Below are 12,431 nucleotides of genomic sequence, written 5' to 3' on the forward strand. Positions count from 1 at the left end.
AAGACATGCCAGCAAAGCAGATGGGAATGCTGCCTCGATCTTTCGCCACAAAAGGCGCAGGAAGTTTACTACTGTCTTACTACTGTCGTGACAATGTTACTGGTAAGCTTACTGCATTATTGCTTCTCTGTGTACCGCGGCCCGTGTTACTGGTCGCGTGTAAACTTTGTGTTCAAACTCTGCACTGTACCACTCCTGCCCTGGCTGCCAAAGGGTGGCTGGCAGTATTGAATAAATAAATAAAATAAAAAGTTTTCGGTACTGCGTGGCTGGAGCTGGACGTCTTCGCACCAACGACATGGCGGGGGTGTAAGAAGCCAGGCAAATTGCTGCATAACTCAGCCGCTTTTTGCTTTTTCGAAGCGTTGCCACTCCCTGATGATGTCATCAATGGTGGAGCAGTCCTTGTAAACTAGCAAGCGGAAGGCATACTGAGCGATGCTTTTAAGAATGTGGCTGACTTCGTCAGCTTCGGGCATGTGATCGTCAACTTGCCAGCCCATCTTAGATGCACACCAAGTACGGCTCCGTCGAGGTTTGTGCATGGCACGAGAGTTCTTTCTGGGCTACTCATTGGCGTGCAATGGGCTTTCTGAAGAGGTCTTTCATTTTTTTGTTTGCACACATCCCAAGTGGTAAGCTCCTCCTTGTGCGTGTCGAACCACACTGGCCATTCCCCTAAGGTAGTAGCTTACATTTGCCAGCATCAGAGCTGTGTTCAACGGTTGTCCTGCTGGCCCACTTGTAGTCGGCCAGCCACTTGCACTTTATCAGTGCCGCAAAAAGTGCCAGGGTCCCGCAGATGGGTCACAGCGATGTGGCTGGGTTCACTTGGCATAGCTGGGAGTAGGTCGATGGAAGTGCCTGTCAACATGATGGATTGTCTAAGAAGACGCCTACTGCCAAGTTCCGTGGTGTGCGTTGGGTGTACCAGCACCTCCACCAAAGATGTTACGGGGAGACGACAAAATACTGGTGTATTTACAATACTGTCACAGGGTCGTGATGTGAACAAAGGGAGTAGACTCCACATCGAAGAAGAAACTGTTTGTTCGGGCCGAACTTGTGGCCATGCAAAAGGAAAGTAAGACACTGGCACTGATAGCGGCGAACAGAGCGTCGGTTGTCGATCAACTGACAAGCGGCGAAGCATGTCGGCATTTATACACTTGCCATCGAACATTCTAGCATTATCGCTAACGGCTACGTACGTTCCAGAATAATCTGAAAGATTCACGAGGTGGGCGTGATCTTAACAAAACGATTTACTACAGCCTCAAAGCTTCTCCAACACCGTAGGCGCGGATTGCGCTGAACATAGTGTAACGGGGCGATAACAAAACCTGAGGAAAGGAACGTGGCGTTGCCCCCCTCTGAAAAAGGCATCGTCCCGATGCTTTAACAGAAGATGAAAGTACAAAATTTCGCAACAAAGAACAAGCAATAAATTACGTTACAGCAGTAACAACAACAACAAAATACACCGTTTCAATTCGTTAACGCGCATGAAGCAGCCTGAGGCGCGTCAGGTTGCGATCGGCGCGGTTGAAAGTTCGTGATACTGTGGGGGACAACCTCGTAATTGAGTTGGCCGAGACATTCAGTAACCCTGTATGGTCCAAAACACCGTCGCAGAAGTACCATAACAATTTGAAAAAATTTCTTATCTATCAATATTGATGAAAATTTGTGAGTTTATTAGTATTTGCGCGCTTGTTTCATATATGCAATTATTCTTCTGATATAATGTATATTTTATATAATACACAATATTTCATGAGCCTTTTGGTGAGCTAGTTCTCTCTTAAACTTACAAATATACAAAGCAAATTAGCACATCACATTTATCTGGAATCATTGCTGATTGTAGTGCAACAAAAATGGATGCGCTAAACCCTATAGAAGAAAACTTATGATATGTTGAACATTTGTCAGTGAAAACCCAGCTTGAAATTGACTCCCTCACAAATGTGCATCGTACCATAACTTTCGTTCAAATTGATTTAGAATATCTATTTTTGATGCACTGCAATCAGCTTTGATTCCAGATTATCGTCGTATACGAATTTACTTTGAAGCTTTTTCATTTTCACAAAAATCTTGATCCCCATAAGGCACATGAAATGTATTGTATTTTAAAGATACAAGAAAAACAATCGCATATTTGAAATCAGCATACAGGTATAAATAAACTCACCAAGTTCCATCAAAATCGGTAAATAAATAAAAAAACCTTTAAGAGCAGTGTCTCTCGTCAATTATGTAGGTAGCATCGACATGTAAAAGAATGAAATTAGGACATTTTTGCATTAGTCCTCTTTGAAGCAAAGGAAGCAGCAGTAAAAAGTGAGACTTGAAAGGCACAGGCACACACAATAGCCACAACTCTCCACAACAGATAACTTATACATTTTTTTATTTGTGATTAATCTTGCAAAGAACACTGCAGATCTTGCGGCGCTTAAACATTTGCTAGCAATTGGTCATGGTGCTTTGCACATAATGCAAGAAAACTGCAACTGCATCACTCTGATGTCATAAGTTGATAAGACTTCCTGCAATAATTTGGGTTTATAGGTGTACTACAAGCATAAAATAAATATTTCTGCTCTTACTGGTACTGCATTATGTACAGTACTTGAGGATCGAATGGGAAAATTTAAGGCTATGTGAGACACATACTTTCGTTTCCACCATTTTTAGTGCGAGTTATATCGGCATGATTTCAACTCAATGCCTAGGTGTGAGCAAACATTATGTTAAGAAACCACATTCACTACTACATGCTATGATTATCTCAAGCAATTGTGCATACCAGTCATTATACTAAAAAATTGGATGATGTGTTTGAATATGCGAGTACTGTATATGCTATAATACTACCATGTACTCTACACATCGCACAAGACTAAACAATAAAATAGTGTTGCACTGATTACGATGCCTAAATGCTGAGATTCAGGCTTCCCTATTTTCAATACACAAAACAGCTTTGCCATTACATCATCCCGCAATGTTGACATGAATGCATTTTTTCTAAATTTATAGTTTCATACGTTTTCACTATTTTTCCAGCTGTTTTTCTCTGTGATCTTTTATTTGGTGTACTACTAAGTTGTGTTTTGCCTTCTTACTATCCTATTCCATAAACACAAATAGTATTTTATACTTTCTTGCAGCCTGTATTATTTTCACTTGGTTCTATTGTGTTCCTAATAGAAATTTTAGTACTGCCTCTTTCTTTTGTCTTTCCGCATATGCTTGCCAAAATTATGCATCTTGGCTTATTCTAATTAGTGATTATGTGAACTCGTCATCGTGTTGCTTCATAAGGCTTGAAAGCCTAGTCAAGCTCTGTTAAGCTTTTTTTTTTCTTTTCATGCCCTACACTTGAAGTAAAAATGATGTGATTGATTGCTTGACTTTGATGAGCTTTCATCTTTTGCATTACCAGCCATGGTTGGAAACATTTTGGCACATACACAATAGACGAAAAAACTAAAGATGACAAGACAAACAGGTGCGAACTCAGTTGCGAGTTTTTTAAACATCCCAAAACCTTGCTATGATTACGAGGGATGCTGTAGTGGAGGACTTCAGAGATTTTTGACCCCCTGTGCTCCTTTAACGTGCATTTAAATTTAAGTACAGAAGCCAGCATTTTCGCCTCCATTGAAAATGTGGCCGCTGTGGCAGGGATTCGATCCCATGATCTTTGGGTCAGCAGTCAAGCACCACAGCCACTAGACCACCATGACTGTAACAGTATGGAAAGTTGGGCAAGTTGGTTTGAGGAAATTCTTGCAAACATTTCGGCACGCACACAATAGAAGAAAAATCAAAAAGCAAGAAGGCAAACAGGTGCGAACTCAGTTGTGAGTTCGTGCCTGCTTGCATACCTGCGAAGTTCAAGGATTCTGAATCTGGAAGATTTCCACAACGAGGGGGGGGGGGGAGGGAAATTGACGCACACGATTATATTCCCTTCTTTAGCACCAAAAAAAAAACAAAAAAGACATCACGCAAAAACAAGAAGGAGGGGGGGGGGGTCCTAATCGCAAGTGCCAACAGCAGCGTTGCGGTCTTATATGGCTTGGAGTGATGGAACACACGAGGTAGGTTTCCCATCAAGACAAGAATCTTGAAAGGAAGCGCAAATACTCCCGAAATTTCGCGTCATCAAAACAACTAGCAAAATTTAATACCGGCAAAACAACTTACGTACGTTTTCCTGGGATACACGTGAACAGACGAGACGGCGAAGCTGGCTGCCGTGAAAGCGCATGTCAGAGCTTTGGCTTTACTCGATAATAGATTCTTTGGACAGATACACCAAAACGCTTTTTTTATGTATTTACTGCCTTTAATATACCGCTGCGTTAGCCACGTGCCTTTGGAGCTCGTAGATTGCTATCATGCAACCGCGGTTCTGTGTGTGGCAGTTGCAGGAAACTGTAGTTACATTTTCAATCCACGAGCGTTGGCTGAGCATGTGCCTTCAAAGTCATTTTATGCTATCTATGATCACATCTGCCGCGGTATTGTCCACAGAGTTTGCGGAAAGAAGAGTTGCTTTGACTGGTCGATCCTTGGACGCACGCACACTTTCAGAATACTGTCAGTAACGTCGTCGCCATACATGGTCGTGTCAAGAACGACCGCGGTTTCATCCACAGTGATTGTAGCAACAGCCACATGCACTGTAGAAGGCAATGTGTGCCCTGGCCACATGCGTACTTCTGAACCTTTGAGCACGCTGCTCTTGTTCTGCCTTCGTTCGATGGTTTCAGTAGAGAAAGTCACATCACACGCCGCGTTTTGGAAAAGGGTTCAGAACATTCGAATTTTGGCCCAATAGACACAGTGGAATTTTGCGGGGGAATTTAACGAATTCATATCTGCCACAGTTTCGCATCACTGAGACTACTGCACGTTTAGATGAATGCCCCCTACATTCGTTTACAATAGCATGCAGTGGGTTTGCAAAAAGCCTGGAAAGGACTGACCTGCATGTTTATCAATGCAGCCAGATCACGCACAAAAATTTCTATTTCCGGGATATTTTCGTGACAAACGTACAAACCGAAGAAACGGTTAAAATCCGTGAGTGAGACTTGGCAGGTATGTGTTTGTCTCCTCGCTTTTCGTTGTTTCATACATACAATTTCTTACTACCTTCCAACAACACTGAACAAACACAATTTAACAATTTTTGATTGATGATTGATTGATTGATATGTGGGGTTTAATGTCCCAAAACCACCATATGATAATGAGAAACGCTGTAGTAAAGAGCTCCGGAAATTTCAGCCACCTGAGGTTCTTTCACGTTAATTTAGCATCGTGCAACCTTCACAACCGTAACTTAACCATCACTGACCTTGGCTACCCACACAGAATCTATTCTAAGTACAGATGCAAGAAGAGCATTTTTTTTTACATGGTGTCATGTGCTGCCCGTGCAGATCTACGCAAAATAAACTTAAGAGCAAAGCAACGTAAAATTAAACTTAATTAATGGAATCCTAATATTAAGATGAGAGCAGATAAATCAGAGCACAGTGTGCAATCAAAGTTGTTTCAATGGGGGGTAAGATGTCAAAGGCTCGCTGGCCGATTTTTTCATATGTGGGCCTGCTATTGTAAAAAGGCGCATCATTATCACTGGCAACACCACGTGATGTCAGCCCACGTGACTCGCCAAGGATGATGAGGCACTTTTGAGAAATGATTGATATGTGGGGTTTAACGTCCCAAAACCACCAAATGATTATAAGAGACATCATAGTGGAGGGCTCCGGAAATTTCGACCAACTGGGGTTCTTTAACGTACGCCCAAACTGAGCACAAGGGCTTACAGCATTTCCACCTTCATCGAAAATGCAGCTGCCGCAGCCGGGATTCAATCCTGAGACCTGCGGGTCAGCAGCCGAGTACCATAGCCACTAAACCACCGCAGCGGGGCAATTTAACAATTTTTAAACTAAGGCATTTGTCAAAGAATGCATTACAGTAAACGGTTTTTATGCTGTTTTTTCTTCCCCCACAGCCTTTTTACTTTTGCATTAGCTTTTTCAAATGACAAAATTTTCGCATTTTTTTTGTATTCTTTTAGTGTGTGTGTGTGTGTGTGTGTGTGTGTGTGTGTGTGTGTGTGTGCGCGTGCGTGCGTGCGTGTGTGTGTGTGTGTGTGTGCGCGCGTGCGTGTGCGTGCGTGTGTGTGCGCGTGCGTGTGTGTGTGTGCGCGTGCGTGTGTGTGTGTGTGGAAAGCTATAACTATTTCACGCCGTCACTTTGGTTTAAAAATTAGCGGGAGGTAGGACCAGTCAACTTGCTGTTATGGGAGATTTTATGCTGCTGTCCTGACTAATCATTTATACCTATGCAGTTGTATGGTAAAACAAACTTACATTTTTTTCAAAATATGATGCTTAGCTTCCACTTATAAAGCATGTAAGCAATCTTGCACAGATGAACTCTATCAACCCACTCTGCATGCAAGAGCATATGTTTGAAAGAGATCAAAAGATAAATAAACAGTTCTATTATATAGCAAAATAAATGCTGCCAGAAGTAAAGGAGAAAGTCTGTTAGAATTGAACATAAAATACAAAAATGACATACCCGACGAGGTTCCCAGTTTTCTATGCCAAGGTCCACATTGTACACAAAGCTCCCAGATCGTACTTCACATGAAAATAAAATTAAATAAATACTTATGTTAGTGAGGAAAGTATGGTAGACACCCATCAAAGTATTTATGACACGGAGGTGATACAATCATCTGCTGCGACAATTATGTGGATCAAAATACTGCATCAGTGTGCACTTGGTTCTACAGAAACTCTTATTAGAGAGTCATATGGGGTAACAAAGAACGGCTAAAATTTCACTGCTAAGCAAAGCAGCAAAAGGCATGTGATATCCCGTGCTGCCAGCATTATGTCAGTTCCACCCAATGAGGACAATGCACTTCAGAAGGGAAATTTCTCTATTTACACCAGCAAGTGCGGAAACCTGAACACTGCAAGGCAGGTGAGGAGGTAGTACACAGTTTTGGTATGTTGCACAATCAATGTCACTATAGCCGGGGACAATTTAAGAAGGCCGGAGAGGTCCTGATCATCCACTCGGCAATACTCCCTGAGGCAGAGTGGGTTTACTCGGCGTCCAGCTTACAATTTGAGTCAGGTTTTTTTTTTTTTTTTTACTTGCACCTTTAGTTTTTTTCTTGCTGTGCTTTTTCATGTTCCACTATTGTAACTGTAAGCATTTTATGTAATATATTTTTTTTTCCCAAAATATTCTGTTCACTTGCTGTGTCAGTTATTACCCTCTATAAATGTATAGTTAACCAAGGGTCCCACTACAGTTTTTTTTTTTTTTTTTCATTTTGGGACCCTCACCTGTATACTTGTTGATCTTGTAACGTTTTTGAAAGCAATAAACAGAAACAGAAACTGCAGAGTGCGCACTCACAGTGCAGGCTTGTGCGCATCTGCCTTTGAAGAGAAAATTCCTGAGACTATTGAAGTCACACCTGACTATATAGGCATGTATGAATTTTTTAGGGGCGAAGCTCCTCTTAGTCTAACCTTGCCATGCGTCATGCGTAACCAAGAGAAGAAGAGACAAGAAAGAAAGGAAGGCAGTTTCTTCCGAACAGTACAATAGACGGCGCTCTTTTATAGAATAACATAGAAACTGCAGTTGAGTGAGGATATTCTAGATGGCGTTGTACCGCTACTCTCCGATTGGCTGCAGCACTGTGCAGGGAATGACAGCACTTGAAAATTGTTCCGAACCTATCTGTGAAGTGATGTAAAATTTACTGTACCACAAAAATTATTTCTGAGTACTTGTATTAATATTTTGAAACAGCATGAAAATTCAACTGCATCCTTTTAAAAGTCTGAAAAACATTTTATAAACTTATAATTTTATTTTTCAGTAAAGTACCAAGATATAAACTGTATTGTGATGCTTGAGGTCACCATCAGTTATCTACAAAATTGGTTCCATCTGATTAAATATGTTGGTGACTGTCCATAGAATTATTATGAGTTGAATATTATTGTAGCTGATAATAGTTAAGCTATCCATAGGGAAGTATACCCCACCCACTATGCCATGCAAGGATAAAGGGTGCTTTCAGATTTCTTCATAGATACCATCAATCTGTATTGTTGTTTTTTTCTTTTACCACCTCCCTCGTAAACTTTCCGGGTTGCAATTGCTAGTATGAGGCCAGAGAATGAATGATCTTCGAGATGTGCATTACTGGAATCATTTATGAGATTCTGTTGAAAGCTGTGGCAAAAAATGCATCAGCCAAATGGTTCAATGCCTTGGCTTGAGCCTCAAGGAATATTCCTCGTCCTTGAAGATGGATGGTGCACAACTACTGTCAGCAAATCAAAAGACTGCCAGGCGAGGGAGGACATTAAGGATGGTCATGCTGCTTGTATGAAACATATTTGGATAAACTTCAGCTAAGTCACAACCGACCCCTTTAATTTTTTTAGAATGTTTACTTTTTTTTATGCCCAAAAATAAGTCATCAATGGCAACATATGGACACAACTTTGGTTACGCTAATCTCAACTGACACAAGATCAACCTAGAGTTACAGAGTGCCTCATGCTCCATTGCTGGCTATAACCCTTGATGCATAGCAAGCCACAGTGAACTTGTATGAAACATACAGAACCAGAACTGCATGAAAACAATGCGAAGCTATGAATCTAAATGATACCTCTCTGCTGATAGTTGCTACATGGCAAACGGCTTGACGACAGCTCTCCTATTCTTTTAACAATTCATAAATACTAGGGTTTTACATGCCAAAACCATATGATATGAATATGAGGCATGCTGTAGTAGAGTAGTCTGGATTAATTTAAATTATGACCAGCTGAGAGTCTTTACCACGCATTTAAATGCAAGTACAAAGGTGTTCTTGCATTTTGCTTCCGTCAAGAGGCAACCCCCATGGCCAGTAAATGAACCTGCTTCTTCAAGCTTCGCAATGTGACACGTTACTTGGTAAGCTACAACTACAGGTCAAGTCTAACACTGCTTTTTTTAATGGTCTTTTAAAGGATACAAATCAGAAGCTCACAATGCATAACTACTAGCAAAATATTTCACTGAATCTTCGCTAGCAGTGTGACATCTCACTATGATCATTTATTTTGCATTTGCTTCTTCCGTTTACTTGCCAGTTGCATCTGAAATATTTCGCTGTTGCTTATAATCTGGTTTTGCTTGTTCTGCAATTGTCTGAATAAATTGCACGGCTTGACTTACAGCTTACTCAAGGCACTTTTAGATAATGGAACAAAAGTCAATAAAATAAATCAGTGAATGCTTAGCAGAAAGTAAAATTAAGATTCCGCTAAGTGTACACAAGTTACTGAGACTCCACTCTAAACTACGTAGTCTAAATGTGCAAATGGTACCTCAGTGCTACAATTTATTTATTCTCTCATTTTTAAACAACATAGCTAGATACTGACCTTGGGGTTGTGGCCAACTGTGCAGTTGAACATAAAATTGGTCCTTGAAAGCACGGTCTACTATGTAACCAAGAAGGAAACTGCCAGTTCGCCAAAAAGCCTGGAACAAAGCAAAGCAGAATTTTATAATAGTCAAATTTCCTGTGCTCCTGCAATTTTAACCTGTCCATACTGACCAGGTGGACAGCAAAGCTAGTAACAATATGGATAACAGAAGGGCAAGATGTAAAACATTCACAATGCAAACGAGCAGAGCAGGATGAAAAAGCCAGTGCTGGCTACACCTTGTTTGCAAAGTAGGGGTTGGGATCTTTGTAGAAATTTAGTCTAAGCTGGCAATCCTGTAAAAGTGGTCTACTCATATCCCATGGTTCTCCATCGACCTCTGCAATGGCTGCTCTCTGCACCAGGCTTTCATGTATGTCTGCAACATTCCAAACATGAACGCATAATTAGCACTCACTCACTATCTTGAGTGGATACAGGGAGAGATGCCAGAACAGCACATGAAAATATGCAAAATATTTTATACTATACTGTTGGGCCTTTTACTAATTTTATCCAAATAGAAGCAAATGTCAAAGTGCACACTCGGAAATTTCTAGTGAACCAACGCTTATAAAGGCACCACATCTTCTAAACTGTACTCACGTCTAGCACAGTCATGTGGTGTAGAGATTCCTTTGTTCATAATCAGGGTGCAATCCTCCATTGGACCCAAGTATCGCACTTCAATTTTCTCCACACGCGTGATGAGCGCTGCTTGGCGTTCCTTCTCAGCTGTGAACAAAGCGTCCCGCTTCTTCCTGAGTGCCTCATTTGTGAGCCGCAATTCATTGGGGACAACTGAAGAGGAACAAACTAGACAAACCAAAAGAAAACGAGCATAAGAGCCACACATTATAGACCACCTCAATAAACAAAATATAACGATTTGTGCCAGGTAAAATACTACAAAAACAGCAAAGCGAGACGTGGTCAGAAGGTAGTGGTGGGTTAATTGTAGCTCATCTTTTCAATGACAGCACTACATTTGATACAAACAAGATACAAGTAACAACAATATAACAAGCACCACAAGGGCGCAGATGGTTTGTGCTATTTCTGCACTGTCTCTGAAAGGAACAAACTACACAAACCAAAAGAAAACGAGCATAAGAGCCACACGTTACAGAACACCTCAATAAAAAATATATAACAATTTGTGTCAGGTGAAATACTACAAAACAGCAAAGCGGGGCCACAAGTGCTGTCATGATAAGCTAAAAAAAAAGCTTTCAACCTCAGTGAATTGTCCGGTAGATGTGACAATTTTAACGGTACTGTCTGCGCCAGTTTTAGCGCAAATAACTTCTTGAACTAAAACATAACATTTATCATACTGGAATTTTGAAGAAACCACCAACCCTTACTTAGAAGTTATGTGATGATCGACGGCGAAGCGCAACTAAGTGCCCGTTATAAGGAGAGGGCATTTTACTTGGGCTGGAATATTTGCTTTCGTTAGATGCTTGACAAGGAGGCGCGTCGACACCGCACCCTAAACGCCGGGTTTAACAAATCGCTTTTCTTTTTCTTGTCGGCCACAGTACAAAAAGCTGATTGCATGCAAGAAGTTACTATTCATATGAGACAAAATAAGAGAAGTAACTGATGACTTTATTAAAGTGCATGCGTCAAACGAGCCTCTGCAAAAGCTTTTCCGGCATCTCGACATGGTAATCGCTTCTACTTATGTTAGGTCTGGTACGAGGTATAACCTTTTAAACAAGGGACGCAAATTAAAACACGCACAGACGAATCAGACGGCATCTACCTTAAGCACTTGCCTCGTCTCATTTGTGTTTAATTATGTTAGTTTGCGCCTACCCTTTCATCGCTGCTACACGTGCAGACAGCCTCACTGAACGCAACTTAAGCCGCGCTATCATATGTAGAGTGAATGCACATTACTCACAAGATCTATGCCTTGAACACACCCCTCTCAAAAGAAAGATTACGCGATTTGCCGAATTTAATGACATCGTGACGACTTAGCCCAGAGGTTTGGCTACACAAGCATAGCAGAAACGCGCACACCGCAATGAGCCGAAAACCGGTGATGTTCATTACAACGTGCAACCTGCATAGTATTCAACGCCCTCAATGCCAAAAAAAGTTTTCAAGCCTTCTGTGTGCTATCATATAATAAAATAGTGTGCCTAAACATTTATTTTGTTGGTAATTAAGTAAAATGTTATTGGGGGTATGACTGTCAAAATAGGATAGGTCAATTGCGCACAAAAACGCAGCGTAATTTGAGTTTCGGTTTCGGTTAAAAATTTATGATTATAATGTTTTTATTGTCATCATCGTTCCGACATTCTATTTGGCGGCAGATTGGCTGCTGTTTGCAGAGTTGTAATAAGCTATTTGTAGCTTTTTGCTGCTACTAAGAACGGCATGTCAGCCACCGTGTGCACGTCGATAAAAACCATGGGTAAAAACCACGGAGGATAAAAACCACGGTGGTAAAAACCAACGTTTCTAGACTAGGTAAGTTGCAAACTTCCTCCGTGGTTGCAAAACTCTCCCGCGTCAGACTACTCGTCACACGGCGCCGGGACAGCTTCCTGTTTGGTGGCACTGGCGGCGCAACAAGCTTTCGCTAGCAGACGAAAACGCGTAGCCGTCGTGGTAAGACGCCGTGGCGGCCGTTCTGAAAGAGCTTTGCCAACAGTATATTATCGAGATTTGTTGTGCTGCCGCAGAAACTTAATACTGCGTAACATTTAGTGGTGTAAGGCAAATACAGTATAATTATGGTTTTCTAAACTGCCCACAATAAACAATGCTTGATATATATAGCATAACATACGAGTCTGTCGGTTAGTTGCTAGTTGGTGTACGTTCGCTATAGATTTTTAGACGCGA

The 12,431-nt window shown here is 41.3% G+C and overlaps 1 protein-coding gene across 1 annotated transcript in view; it reads right to left on the bottom strand.

Annotated features, from left to right (window-relative positions):
• Nucleotides 1–11,634, bottom strand: part of mRpL39 (mitochondrial ribosomal protein L39) — a 36,945-nt gene extending 25,311 nt beyond the window's left edge. Inside the window, exons 1-5 of the mRNA XM_075878140.1 lie at nucleotides 11,476–11,634; nucleotides 10,170–10,379; nucleotides 9,803–9,942; nucleotides 9,519–9,618; nucleotides 6,625–6,686 (exon numbers count right to left, since the gene is read on the bottom strand). Of these exons, the coding sequence (XP_075734255.1) occupies nucleotides 6,625–6,686; nucleotides 9,519–9,618; nucleotides 9,803–9,942; nucleotides 10,170–10,379; nucleotides 11,476–11,542 (579 nt within the window). The 5' untranslated portion in view covers nucleotides 11,543–11,634. The remainder of the gene's footprint in view (nucleotides 1–6,624; nucleotides 6,687–9,518; nucleotides 9,619–9,802; nucleotides 9,943–10,169; nucleotides 10,380–11,475) is intronic.
• Nucleotides 11,635–12,431: the final 797 nt, after the last annotated feature.

The sequence above is a fragment of the Rhipicephalus microplus genome, chromosome X (genome assembly GCF_043290135.1).
Source record: "Rhipicephalus microplus isolate Deutch F79 chromosome X, USDA_Rmic, whole genome shotgun sequence".
Taxonomy (NCBI): Eukaryota; Metazoa; Arthropoda; class Arachnida; order Ixodida; family Ixodidae; genus Rhipicephalus; species Rhipicephalus microplus.